Here is a 14,881-nt window from a genome sequence, read left to right as displayed (position 1 = left end):
ATCTATAATTCTGTCTGTCTGTTTCACTATCTATTGAACATTCTTGCTTTAAAAACTATTAAACTAAAACTTAAAATTATTTAAATCGTACAACCTTAAAATGTAAAGATGTTAAAACTACTTCAAACTTTCTACCTAGGCTTAATGTGTGTCTACAAACTTTACTCATGTAGTTGGTGACTGCTGTATTAGAAGGTCTTATAACTCTCTGACTCCCTCTGCAGGCTCGCATCGCTAAGCGCGAAAGGAAGCTGGTAGATTTTGACAGTGCCAGACATCATTTTGCCTCTATACAGAAAGGCAAGAAAAAGGATGAGGCCAAAATTGCCAAGGTACCAGATGCTCATTTCAGCTTATTAATATGCTGCTTTTTGTCTTTAAAACTTTTTAACTAACCAACCAGCTTATTGCTATAACTATGAGTAATTCATGTATTGCAGTCAGTGTCCATGCTTGAGTGAGTGCATGTATGCATTTGCATAAGCAATTTTCTTGCTTGATGAGATCTGTGTGAGCTAACAATGGCACTTGAGTGTGTTTGTCGCTGTTTTCTCTTCTCTGGATGTGTCTCTCTCTCTGCTGCATGTCTAGCCTCTGACTTTGGTGGAGAAGGCTGCTCCTGGCTGGGCTCAGGGAATAATCACAGCACATCAAATCGCTCAAACTAACCTCTCGAGAAACCAGGTGACTCATCTGTCACTCAGCCTGTAAACCCTCCCCTAATCTGCATAACCCCACCCACCTACTTTGGAGCTTGATAGCCCTTGCTATCAAATACAGCAAAACATTCTTCAGAGTTGCTTGTTTTGTGTTATGCAATATAAAGTAATACAGTTTGAAATGCCATGCGGTGAGTAAATGTATTATGTTTGTTTTAAATGCATTCTGGAGATTCCAGTAAAAAGGAATCAGATCACAGGGTCTATTCATGCAGAGTTGAATGCGTGATTCTTTGTATATGTATTTTCATAAATTATAGTGTCTTTAGCCTAATGATCGTGTATTGGTGTGTTTGTGTGTGTGTTTAGGCCGAGGAAGAGTTGGGCAGAGCTCAGAAGGTATTTGAGGAGATCAATTATGATCTTCAGGAGGAACTTCCCACCCTGTGGAACAGGTAATAACCAGCTATTCATCTTGCCATGATCTCTCTGTTTATCTTTCTTTTGTATTCGTAAAAGGAATGGTTCACCTAAAAATGAATAATCATCACATTGTTCTGAACTTGTGTTTTTATTTTGTTCTGTGGAACACAAAAGGATCATTTAGTAGTATTTTCTCACAGCTCTTTTCTATATAATAACATTTCAAAGTGATCACATCTGACAAGATCCAAAAAGGACAAAAATTCAAAATAAAATACTATAGTTATAATACTATATTGTATAAAGTATCGATTTTTTTTTACACAAAAATGCCTTTGTTTGATAAAAATACAGCAAAACTGTAATATTGTGAAAAATGATTACTATTTGAATTAACTGTTTTAGTGTATTTAAAAAATATATTGCCAGTCTTCAAAGTCACATGATCCTTTAGAAAGTTGTGGAATCCAAGTGGAAACCATGATATATTTTATTCAGGATTCATTAATAAATAGAAAAGTTTTTTTACATTATAAAAGTCTTTACTGTCACTTTTTTATTTAATGCATCCTTGCTAAATATAATTATCAACCCTAAAAGTTTGACTTGTATGGCTTAAGACTTACAATATAGCATGCGTCCTAGTTTTATGATACTTTTACATTGTTATTTGTCTTTTTGTGAGCTTGAGAGATCATAATGAACTGTCTTTATATGAAAAAACTGTCCAAATATTGTTCTTTTGTGTTCCACAGAACAAAACAGCAACATTAAGTAACATGACAAGTAAATAAGATAATATACAGTTGAGGTCAAAAGTTTACATACACCTTACAGAATCAGCAAAATAAGAGGGATCATACAAAATGCATGTTATTTTTATTTAGTACTGACCTGAGTAAGATATTTTACATAAAAGATGTTTCTCATCACTAGAGAAAATAAGAAAATTATTTATAAAAAAAAATGACCCTGTTCTGTTCAAAAGTTTACATACGCTTGATTCTAAATACTGTTTTGTTACCTAAAAGAATTACATCTGTGTTTTTTTGTTTTTGTTTTGTTTAATGATTTTGTTTAATGATAATGAAGTTGTTCATAAGTCCCTTGTTTGTCCTTCAAAAAAATCCTTCAGGTCCCACAGATTCTTTGGTTTTTCAGCATTTTTGTGTATTTGAAACCTTTCCAACAATGACTGCATGCTTTTGAGATCCGTCTTTTCACACTGAGGACAACTGAGGGACTCAGAAGGTTCAGCTCACTTATGCTTTAGAAGGAAACATGATTCATTTAAAGCTGGGGCGGGGGGGAGACTTTTGAACAGAATGAAGATATTTAGACATAGACATTTTTCTTATTTTGCCTAAATATCATATTTTTTTATTTAGTACTGCTCTTCAGAAGCTACAGAAGATACTTACATGTTTCTCAAAAGGCAAAATAAGTTAAGTTTAGCCTGATTTTTAAACTCTTAATGCGTCATTTTTCCTTCTGAAGCATCAGTGAACGTTTGAACCTTTTGTAATAGTTGCATACGAGTCCCTCAGTGTGAAAAGATGGATCTCAAAATCATACAGTCATTGTTGGAAAGGGTTCAAATACATAAAAATGCTGGAAAACATAAGAAGGATTTTTCTGAAGAACAGCAGGCAGTTTAACTGTTCAGGACAAACAAGGGACTCATGAACAACTATCACTAAACAAAAACGACAAAAAAACACAGCTACCAACACAGTATTAATAATCAAGTGTATGATCATTTTTGACATTGGTCATTTTTATAAATTCAACTAATATTTTCTCTTGTGGGCTATATGTAAATGACTTTTATGAATGATCTTATTCGGGTCAGTACTAAATTAAAAGTAACATGCATTTTGTGTGATCCCTCTTATTTTGCTAAATTAATGAACCTTTTGCAGATTCTGTAAACTTTTGACCTCAACTGTGCATTTTTAATGTATTTTGGTGAGAATATACAATCTTTGGTGTATTTTTACTGATTCTGGCTTGTCTCTGTCTCTCTCTGCAGTCGTGTTGGCTTGTATGTTAACACATTCCAGAGCGTTGCCGGCGTGGAGGAAAAATTTCACAGGGACATGGGCAAAGTGAGCCAATAATAAGAGACTTATTAACAAGAGACAAATGAGATGATTGTTGTTAGTTACCAGGGTATGTTGTACTCTCTCGCACACAGCTGAACCAGAATCTGAGTGATATTATGACCAAACTGGATGAGCAGCGTCTAGCCAAGTGAGTGCTTTTATTTTGGGATATTTCCTGTCTGTACAGACACTTCTGGTTTCCTGTAGTTTAGGACACAGATGTGTGAGTTCATGTTTTTCCTGTAAATTAAACCAACCCTCCCCCAAACAACCCACAGAAAAGGTGTCACAACAGCAAGCACTGGGAAGAGGTAACAGCTCCAATGTTTTATGTGTGTGTGTGTTTGTTTATGCATTAAAGATGCACTTCAACAAGACTATTTAAACCACACCCTCTCATCTCATATAAAATCTTGTTTTAGTGCGTAAATCTTTTTAATTACTTAACAAATTCAGATTTGCACTTTTTTTAATTATTATTTTCCATTTACATGGAAGAAAACACATTTTTAACATTTTAACATTTGTTTTCACATGAGAAATGCATGTGTAAAAAAAATAATTTTGGATGCAGCTGAATTATTAAAGATGCACTAACACTTGGTTGCTGTGGAAAATTACTGCTTGCATGTGACCATGCATACATGCTGACACGAAAAATATAACTGCATGTCTGGAATGTCTTTGAGATGCAGTAATTGTGCATGGTAGTGATTTAAACCAATCTCTCTGCAGAATTAACACTGATCTCTGCTACCACCTAGTGATTGATTTCAGTCAGGACACTCATGACTGTGCAATACCAAGTGTAGTATTTACTAACCGGTGTGTTTTTTATGCAGTGAAGAAGCAGCCAATCACAACCTCTCAGAGTCTGGGTCAGACGCCCCTAAATCACCAGCAAAGGTACTGTGAGAAAGCAGATGCTTTTATGTGCTCTATATTATGTTTGTGTATTTATGTCTTACAGTATGTATGAGACTAAAGAATCGAAAACAAGACCCTTTTCTGTACATTTATAATACATTGCAATGGGGTTTAAATAAGTGTTTATAAATGTGACCCTGAACCACAAAACCAGTCGAAAATAGCACAGGTGTATTTGTAGCAATACATTGTATGGGTGAAAATGATAGATTTTTCTTAAATGTTCTATGAAGATATTTTGCACATTTTCTACCAAGCTTAATTTTTGATTAGTAATATGCATTGCTAAAAAATTCATTTGGACAACCTTAAAGGGAATTTTCTTAAAATGTAGATTTTTTTTTTGCACCCTCAGATTCCAGATTTTCATATAGTTGTATCTCGGCCAAATATTGTCCTGTCCTGAAATCTCTATAAGATTTTTTTTTACCCTATTGACTGGTCATATATGTGATTGGTCTCCTGCTTTTGTAATTATTACTCTTTTTAATAGTTCTATTTAGCTTTCATTTATTTTTAATTCTGTTTTAGTTTTAGTACCACAGTGCCTACATATTTTATCTCATTGTCAAAGACATTTATACAGAGGAGGACAGTAGTGAAGTATTTTTAAAGAGCGTTTTTCTTACTTGACAATATTCCAATGCATAATATTCTACGTTTTCCTGCAATATGTTTCATATTAAATATAAATTAATACTTAATTATATTAGAAATCTATTACTTTTTTACATTTACTCAAGTATTCCTTTGGAATGCAGTGAAGCAAAGTCTTCCAAAGAAAAACACTCAGATAAACTATAAATACTTTTGATATTTTATTGAGTAAATTTTATTTTATTTTGTTTCATCTTTTTTTTGCGATTTATTTATATATTCTTTTTACAGTATTTATTAATAATTAACAATTTATTTTCATAATTTCAATTTTCATTTTAACTTTAGCTTACATTTTTGAACATATTTTTTATCATTTTTAAAAATCTTATTTGGCTTTCATTTATTTTTATTTCTGCTTTTGTTACATTTTCATCTATTATTTACATTTTATTACATTGTATTATATTTTATTCTATAAAGGAAAATGATTTTTAGTAGTTTTAGTTTACAGCAACAACACTGCCTTACATTAGAGTCTGTGGTTTGTACATAACTACTGTAGGCAATGCATCTTAAAGCATGTTACGTAGATAAAAACTAACCATAAGCAGTTATGATTTGGTGTTTTAACCCTAGTGTGTTTGTCTCATTATGCTTGTGTGTATCTGCATGTTTGTTTTGGTGTGGCAGTCCAGAGAAGGACCGCCGGTCTCACGGCCGCCCAGGCCGGCTTCATCTCAGGAAGTGAAACAGGATGACATCATTAACCTGCTTGAAGATGCAGTGGTGCCTGACATTAACATTTCAACCCAACCAGAGGTCAGAGGTCAAATTACTGCCTCCCCTGATCATCTAAGCCCTCTTACCAATCTTGTCTTCATCTGCATTTCATTTATACATCATCTTCATCCTTAAAGTGATAGTTCACAATTACTCACCCTCATGTCGTTTCAAACCTGTAAGTCTTTCGTTTATCTTCAGAACACAAATGAAGATATTTTTGAAAGGTACCAAGAACATTAACAAAGTAACCCATGAGACATCAGTGGTTCAATCATAGTTTTCTGAAGCTATGAGAATAAATTTTAAACAAGCATGCACTGTAGCTTGTTTACGTGCATCAAAGCATGTGCATGCATCGTGGTACCCTCCAAAATAGCGCTAGGCTAGGGTGACACGAAGGAGAAGAATTGTTGAATTAAGTTATTTTAGTTGTTTTTGCCACACAAAAAGTGATCTTATAGCTTAAAGGATAAGTTCACTGCCAGAACAAAAATGTACAGATAATGTACTCACCCCCTTGTCGTCCAAGATGTTCCTGTCTTTCTTCAGTTTTCAGTTTACCAACCAACAGTTTTTTCAAATTATGGATTTTGAGGAAAACATTTTAGAAATGTTCTCTGTCTAGTGGACTTCAATGGTGCCCCTGAGTTTAAACATCCAAAATGCAGTTTAAATGGAGCTTCAAAGGGCTTTAAATGATTCCAGCTGAGGAAGAAGGGTCTTATCCAGTGAAACAATCTGTCATTTTCTAAAAAATAAAATAAAATGTATATACTTTTTAAACTCTCGTCTTGTCTAGCACTGCCATGTACATGCATACATTGTGTAATCCGGGTCAGTATAGTTAGGGTATGTCGAAAAACATCTCATTTTCTCCTCCAACTTCAAAATTGTCCTACATCGCTGTTTTACATCTTTTTTGTAAAGGCCGTTTGACCTTTTTTGCATGATTTGATGTTGGAGGAGAAAATAAGATGTTCATTTTTACCAGATTACACAGAATACACATGTGCATGGCAGTGCTAGACAAGATGAGCATCTGAGTTTAAAAAGTATATACATTTAAAAGGATTTTTTTTTTTTTGAAAATTTCACTAGATAAGACCTTCTTCCTCAGCTGGGATCATTTAGAGCCCTTTGAAGCTGCATTTAAACTGCATTTTGGACATTCAAACTCGGGGGTACCATTGAAGTCCACTATATGGAGAAAATTCCTGAAATGTTTTCCTCAAAAAACATAATTTCTTTACAACCAAAGAATTAAAGACGTGAAGATCTTGAATGACAACAGAGAACATTATCTGTAAATTTTTGTTCTGGAAGTGAGCTAATCCAATAAGCAGAGATGGGCATAAATACATAGAAATGTATTTAAAATAAAAATACAAAATACTGAGTGGAAAAATGTATTTAAATACAAATACAGTATTTTGTATTTTTAAAATACACAAAATACATATGAAATTGGCCATCAAGTGCAGGCATCCCTATTAGGCTGAAATATATCTGGACATATTCTGAATGCAAAACAACAACATTTAGATGTGTACTACTGATTAGAAATGATCTTCCCTTCCTCTGCCCTGTAGGAAAAACAAAACTTTTTTTTTTCCCCCAAACATCTTTTATTACATTTTATCACCAATCATGACTTCAACTCAGTAACAAGAACTCAATAACACGAAATTGATAGATTAAAAAAAAAAAAACTATCAAAACTGATTGGCTAACAGGCAGCTAAAGCTATTTTTCTCCTACACGTGTTTTTTATTCTTTCATGTTTACTGAAGGCAAATCTGAATGATGCACCATTTTAACTTTAATCAACAAGGAATTGATCATGATGACACCCTTGCCTTAATGCAGAAAACTGAGAAAAGTCGCTGATCCAATGCTGACTGCTGCAGGCAGCTCACGTGCATGAGTGTTAAAGGGATTGTTCACCCAAAAATGAAAATTTGATGTTTATCTGCTTACCTCCTGGGCATCCAAGATGTAGGTGACTTTGTTTTTTCAGCAGAACACAAACAAAGATTTTTAGCTAAAACTGGTGCAGTCTGTCAGCCAAATAATGGGAGTGGATGGGCACCAGACCTTTAAAAGTAAAAAAAAACATGCACAGACAAATCCAAATTACACCCTGCGACTCGTGACGATACATTGATGTCCTAAGACACGAAACATCAGCATCCGACTCATTACATGTGTATGCTCTAGCGTAGAATACGTAATTGCCGGAAGCGATCTGTGGCGTGTATACGACGCTCATTGTTTACACAGTGCACAGAGAATGTGGGTATAGCGGCTATTCAAAATGGTAATCACTTGCGCTTATCCTGATTGTTCAAACCGATTTAAAGCTAAAAGATTACGTTTATGTGTGCAAAGTCATCCGGGACTTTTCCCCGATTTCCCCTTACAGCGTTTGCGTATACTACGCCAGAGCGCGTTCACATGTCACGAGCCGGATGATAAACTCGTGCTCAGGACAGTTGGACACTGCTGTGTATCAAAGGTAAAAAATGATATAAATACTGTTCATTTTCTCACAAAAACTGATAGCTTCGTGTCCTAGGACATCAATGTATCGTCACGAGCCACAGGGTGTAATTTGGATTTGTCTGTGCATGTTTTTTTTTTTTACTTTTAAAGGTCTGGTGCCCATCCACTGCCATTATATGGCTGACAGACTGCACCAGTTTGAGCTAAAAATCTTCGTTTGTGTACTGCTGAGGAAACAAAGTCACCTACATCTTGGATGCCCTGAGGGTAAGCAGATAAACATCAAATTTTCATTTTTGGGTGAACTATCCCTTAAAGGTTGGGGGAGGGGTGTGTCTGAACTAAATCAGCACCCTAATTAAGAGGTTGATTGGCACAAAGTATTTTATGTATTTTGAAAATACAAACTACTCATCCTAAATGTATTTAAATACAAATTACATTAGACTTTTCCCAAAGGCTTTACAATACCAAATACAAAATAGTATTTTGTATTTCAAATACATTTATCTGAAACACTGCCCATCCCTGCCAATAAAGCCAAAAAGGTAAGGTCATAAGGGTGAGTAATAAACGAGAATTTAGATTTTTGTGTAAACTATCCCTTTATTTAGCACATTCATCCTTCATTTCCACCTTGAAATTCACTGTCGTCATCCTATTATGAACTCTTTTCTGCTCGTTCAACTAAAGTATCACTGGCTCGTGAGTTTGTCAACATTACGGTCTTATTTTCTACTAAATATTGTCAGTGCTGTAGTAAAGCTGGTGTTTTGTACTGTGCAGTGTAATGCTTCAGTAGTGTGTAGTCTGCTGGATTTAGATCTGGATGCTTGGCAAACAATCAGCACTGCTCCAGTCCACCAGCTGTGGGTCAAAGGACAGGAAGGGTCAGGATGGCAAAGGGTAAAGGTCAGAGCTCAGAGACAAGAAAAGCACTGCTGAATTCAGAACCATATACTACGCTTACTATTTTTGCTATAGAAATCTATGGTGAAAATAGTAAGAGTAGGATACTAGTATGCAGTTCTGAGATGCATGCAATAGATCAGCCTCTTGAGTTTTGCTGTGGAATGACATTTCTGCATGTTTCCGCTCTTTTGTATGTAATGTATGTTTTGTATTTAATAATTTCATGCAGTAATCAGTCTATAGATTCTACATGGGCTTATTCATTGTGCATATTACTGTATCTTTCATCTTACCCCCCCCCCCCCCACATGGTGTTCCAGTATGAACTATTAGACCATTTCACCTTTAACAAATGCTTTCCTCTCATGTTTAAGAGGGAACTCTGAACTATTATGAGCATACGCTCCTGTAAGTGTGGTTTATGAGAGCTCTCTTCTTACTGTTGTCATGGTGATAGACATACCTTGCACTCTTATTATGGGCCTCATATACAGTATCTCACTCTGTCATTTTATGCTGCCTCATTGAAGGAGGCTTCATGGGATTCATGGGAGGTAAGACCTTGTGCTGTGTTGGCACTCTTGTGATCTTAGTGATTCTTGTGGTTTGACAGATCATGGCAATGGGTTGAACTCAAGAAGTCTGTTTTTGGAAGAAAGTCTTCCACAGTCTTTGGATTGACAAATTAGAAAAAAACACATCAACAAAAATTAAAATGTATCCAGTAGTTTTAATAGTTACTGAAAAGTCTGCCAACTCACGTTCTGCAAAATCATTTATGCTGGAATTCATACTCTGAAAACAGATGTCTATTACAAAATTAATCTTAATAAACAATCTTAATCTAGGCAAGAAAAAATGCTATGCACAATTTGCAAACTTGAATTTGTATGTGAATCTTACTACCTTGAAAATTATATAATAATAGATTTCACAACTTTTTCTGCCACATATTTTGACTTACAAGATTTACACTGGAAAAAATATATTAAATTAAATACAAAATGTATTGCAATTGTCAGGGTTATTATCCTAGCCCTAACACCAACTAAAAATAAAAGCTAAAGTTATTAACATATTTGTTAGTAGAAATAAAATAAAATGAAATTAATTAAATCAAATTTCTAGAAATAATATAATTAAATACTAGAAATGTATAAAAATTTATATAATTATTAATATAAATGTATATAAACAAATTAATTTTTAAATTAATAGAATTAATTTATAGAAATGTACAGAAATTAATAGAATTAATAGAAATTTGTTAATAGAAATGTATTCCAGTTGCATTTTTTGTAAATAGAAGTCAAATGGTATAAAATTAATTTATAGAAAATAATAGAATTAATGTATAGAATGTGTAGAAATTTATAAAAAACAAATTAATTCTAGATTAATAAAATTAATTAATAGAAATTAATAGATTTTTAAAAATTAATAAAAATTAATTAGAACTTATTTCAGTTGCCAAGGCACATGATTTATACTGTAAAAAAATAATTAAATAATGAATTGCAATGGTCAGAGTTATTATCCTAACCCTAACTAAAAATAAAAACTAATTTTATTAACATTTTGTTCATAGAAATCAAATAGAATAAAATTAATTTATTAATAGAAATGTATATAAATTAATATCATTAATATAAATTTATAGAAACAAATTAATTCTAGCTTAATAGAATTAATTAATACAAATGTATATTATTTATTAGAACTTTGTTAATAGATGTATTTACACTGTAAAAAAATCAATTACATTAAATAAATGACGTATTGCCATTGTCAGGGTTACATACAAAAATACATTTTTGTTTATAGAAATCAAATAGAATTGAATAAATAGAAATTTATAGAAATTGATAGAATAAATAGAAATGTATAAAAAATGAATAATTATAAATTGATTTAATTAGCTAATAGAAATTTGTAGAAATTAATATAATAATAGACATTTGTTAATAGAAATGTATAATTCATTTAAATTTAATAGAAGTTGAAGCAGTGATATGACTAAAAAATGTAAATAAATTTGAAATGTAAAACTGAAAGTCTAAAATAAAAGCTAATTCAAAATATTAATAAAAAACTACAAATAATACTAAAATAATCATTTTGGGAGTTTATAATGAACAATAATCTTCATCTTTTCCTTCATTTATTCCCTTTCTCTTGTGACTTATTTGCACCTTTTGCTGTATTGCCTGCCCTTTACTCCTGGCATCTATTTTACCCCCCAAAAATATGCCCAAAAGCTAACAATCAATCCTGGCAACCCTTCCTCCCCGTCCCAGCCTGATCAGACCCCTGCTGCAGACCCCTCCCAGCAGTGGGCTTCAGATGACGAAGCTGCCGCTCAGCCTTATGGCCAGCAGCCGTATGCGGCTCCTCAGTGGGATGATGAAGTCAATCCTGCCGTTCAGCCGTATGAACCTCCCAGCTGGGATGAGCAGGACAGTGTGTCTGCGCAGTCAGGCTGGGGCAATGAAACAGCTGCACCTGCGCAGCCAGACTGGGAGGATGATGGTGTGCAGCGCTGGGGCGAGGAAGGGTCTCAGGTAGGGCAAAAGCAAGACGCAGATTCAAACTGGGCCAGTGGGTCAACTCAGGCTTGGGAGGCGGAGTCAGAGCCGCCTGAGTGGGAGGAGCTTCAGAGTGTAAGAGGAGCATGATTAATTGCGGTTGCATTGAGGAGTAATGTTATAGAGTTAGGATCTAGGATGGATCAGAAGTAGATCAAGTTCTTCTGTGGGTGTGGCAGTTTCCATTGTTGTCATGTTGAATGTCTGTTTTTGTGTACATTTCTAAGTATAACTGGTTTGTTTTATTCTGTTGAGTTGCTCAGGTGTAATTACAAGCTTCTCTTTAATCTTTGTATTTTAGAACGAAGCACCCACAGTCACAAATGGCTCATCGGATGCAGAGCTTCCTCCATCTGTTCTCTATAAGGTAAACTGCACTGGAATCCCAGAGATTTATAATCATAGTATTTATTAGGTTGGCTTGGGAAAGCTAATCATGCTAATAACAGGCTAGCAACATGCTAATCATGCTAAAACATGATTAACGCCATGCTAATCGTGTTACAGTTTTTTCTGATGGCTTAAACCCTAACTATAATTCTTATAGCACAATTTCTAAAACTATTAATACTTATAGCAAAACCACTCACTGAGTTTGCAAAACTAAAAGCACAAACACTGCTTTGCACTCAGTTTTCAATTTTGTAACACACACTTTGCAAAACTGTAGGTACAATCCACTGCACTCTTTTTGCGGAACTGTAAATACAACTCACTGCTTTAGGCTCAATCCCAATTCTACCCCTTACCCCTACCCCTCCGTTTAGCGCGTTCACGTGAAGGGGTAGGGGTGTCTCATTTCTCTTTTGGTTGGAGGGGTAGGGGTAAGGGGAAGGGCTAGATAGCCCTCCAAACGAAGATTTTTCAGGACCTCACTTCAAACGAAGGGCTAAGAGAAATTTCCAACATGGCTGCTCACTCGAGCAAGCAGACTCGTAAATATAAGTAATTTTTGCCTTTAATAAGGATTTTGATGACAATGTTTCATTATATGTATATTACCTTCAATCTTGTGTTTGTGTTTATGGTGTTGTTTTGTAAATAAACGTTTGCAAAAAAATCGCTAAAGTTTGCTAGCAGATAGCACTGATTGCACGATATTACAAAATATATTTTTATGCCATATACACTTGACTAAATGTTAGAAACATGAAAGACCAGTGGCACGGCAATTTGCAACGTTGGTGTAGTGGAGGGTGTACGCAAGTATACGGTGTATACACACTTCCACTTTTTAAATCCCCTCTGATGTGCATTATTCAGTAGTGTCCTGCATTCGCCAAAATCATGGAAATCCACCACATCCAGTCATGTGAATAAATGTAAATATTCGCTCAAAACACCCAATAAAGGCAGTGATGATGCAGTCAGGACCGTGGAGCCGGCTTGCTTTGAAATGTATTTGATGATTGCGCCTAATGCACCTGCGCCCGCTCACCGCACCAGTAATTTAAATCAGTACATAATAATAAAAACGATACCTTACAAATAAAAAGAAGCTGATTTTTACGATCAGAAATTTCTTAATCCAGTGAACCCCTGTAAACATTTTAGTCCAAGGATCCAGAAAACGAATGCGTTCAAATAGAAAGTTGAAAACTAAATTCACAAATGAAGCATATATACTTCTCCAGGCACCACTACACTGATTAGCAATTTGCCGCGCATGTGATAATGCGTTGTTTGTTTTGCTTACGGCCACATGTGAATGAACGGTGCGTACACCGTACATTTGTACTTTTTGAAACATGACAACATTTTGACATCTTGGAATGAGTGATAAACATCTGCGCATGTCCTCTGACGTAACATTAGGAACTAGCGACAACGTATGATGACGTATAACAGTGTTGTAGTGGTGTCCCATTTCTTAGGGGAAATATTTTAGCCCTTCCCCTTTACACTTTGTTTCAAGGGACAAGGGGAAGGGGCGAGGGGTAGGCGAAGGGGTAGAAAATAGAATTGGGATTGGGCCTTACTCTCAATTTCCAAATGATCAACACACTCCTAGCAAAACTATACACATTTATGGCTATTATTTACAGTATTTTGTTTGACTTGGAAAAAACACTTGTGTTTGTTTTGATGTGTGTAAATAAACACCAGTACTTGAAGTTTGGATCCCTCTATTTTTTCAGAACTATGACAAAAGTATGACCTCAAACTGACCTACCTTGTGCACAGAGAAAGCAAAAGCCAGATGTGTTTTTTATTCATACCATCAGTGTGTAGTTGGTGCATTGTCTGCTTATTAATGTGATGGCTTGTGTTAACTGTTTGATACGAAAATACCATTTTTACGAAGGTTTGAAGAGTTAAGCAAGGTTTATTAGCTTTTGCAAGAAAACTACAATGCTTTGCTGATTTGGTGAAGGGTTTTCTTATTTGTGTATAGAGTTTTGCAAAAATAGCCAATAGTTACAAAAAATGTGCTTAAGCCATCAGAAAAAACTATAACAACATGCTAGTAACAGGCAAATCATGCAAAAACATGATTAACAACATGCTAAACTTGTTCAAAGTCCCTTTAAGGCAAGTCGTGTCACTCGGCGGGCATCTTTGAAACGCCTCTCGGGCATGCAAGTGCAGCTCCTATGTCTTTGAATGGGGAAACATCAAATTCTCCAAAACTGTTCACCAAGCTGACCATTAAATTTCAGATTTTAAATCTCCAAAAAAATCCGACAAGAAGTGCCTCATAAATATGGTTTCTTGTGCTCCAATAGCATTAAAATTATTTATTATAAATAATTTTTCAGGCTAGATGAGCCAGTGCGCATGCGCAGTATTGAGCGCACGTCTTAGAGCGCAGATTGTTTCTATAGCAACCAGGACTTCTAACGGCTGCTGCAGTGATGCACTGACTTTACTGATCAATGATTGGCTCTTTCATTAAGAAGGCTAGCATTTAAGAAGGTTAGCATTTGCACATGCGCTGCGTGATATTACTGCGCCTGCTTCGGCCATATTACAGCAGCAAACTTCCTATAGACTATTACACCGGAATGGAAGTGTAGTTCCTAATCTTATCTGCCTAGAAAATCGCAGCTTTACATTTTCCGCCGGTCTTAGTACACGATATAACTACAGAAGAGTCAAGTTTTAAATAGGACAAATATTGAAACTCGTTGGTCATTTTTGAACGCGATGCTATTGGTCTAATAGGATTCAATGACCTATGCTAAGCTATGCTAAAAGTGATATCGCCAGAACAGGAAAACGACTGAATGGATTTCAAAACGGTAAAACTCAACTTATTACCTCGGGGGGAGTTGGAGAATGAGCTTATTTCCAAAAAAAGTGGAGTGTTCCTTTAATTGTCTTCAGAAATCATTCCAATATGCTGATTTGCTGCTGAATATATATTTATCACAGATAAAAACAA

At 34.9% G+C, this 14,881-nt stretch overlaps 1 protein-coding gene across 8 annotated transcripts in view; it reads left to right on the top strand.

Annotated features, from left to right (window-relative positions):
- Nucleotides 1–14,881, top strand: part of bin1b (bridging integrator 1b) — a 41,245-nt gene that overhangs the window by 22,244 nt on the left and 4,120 nt on the right. For 2 of the 8 annotated variants that reach the window (XM_073851454.1, XM_073851452.1), the window contains 11 exons: nucleotides 225–332; nucleotides 592–684; nucleotides 1,029–1,114; nucleotides 3,115–3,190; nucleotides 3,280–3,335; nucleotides 3,466–3,498; nucleotides 4,030–4,093; nucleotides 5,405–5,533; nucleotides 9,442–9,465; nucleotides 11,170–11,571; nucleotides 11,798–11,863. In XM_073851454.1, the coding sequence (XP_073707555.1) occupies nucleotides 225–332; nucleotides 592–684; nucleotides 1,029–1,114; nucleotides 3,115–3,190; nucleotides 3,280–3,335; nucleotides 3,466–3,498; nucleotides 4,030–4,093; nucleotides 5,405–5,533; nucleotides 9,442–9,465; nucleotides 11,170–11,571; nucleotides 11,798–11,863 (1,137 nt within the window). The remainder of the gene's footprint in view (nucleotides 1–224; nucleotides 333–591; nucleotides 685–1,028; nucleotides 1,115–3,114; nucleotides 3,191–3,279; nucleotides 3,336–3,465; nucleotides 3,499–4,029; nucleotides 4,094–5,404; nucleotides 5,534–9,441; nucleotides 9,466–11,169; nucleotides 11,572–11,797; nucleotides 11,864–14,881) is intronic. The other 6 variants (XM_073851457.1, XM_073851455.1, XM_073851456.1 and 3 more) reach the window with 5 other exon arrangements.

Source organism: Garra rufa, chromosome 12 (genome assembly GCF_049309525.1).
Source record: "Garra rufa chromosome 12, GarRuf1.0, whole genome shotgun sequence".
Lineage (NCBI taxonomy): Eukaryota > Metazoa > Chordata > Actinopteri > Cypriniformes > Cyprinidae > Garra > Garra rufa.
This window is presented reverse-complemented; position numbering and strand designations above follow the sequence as displayed.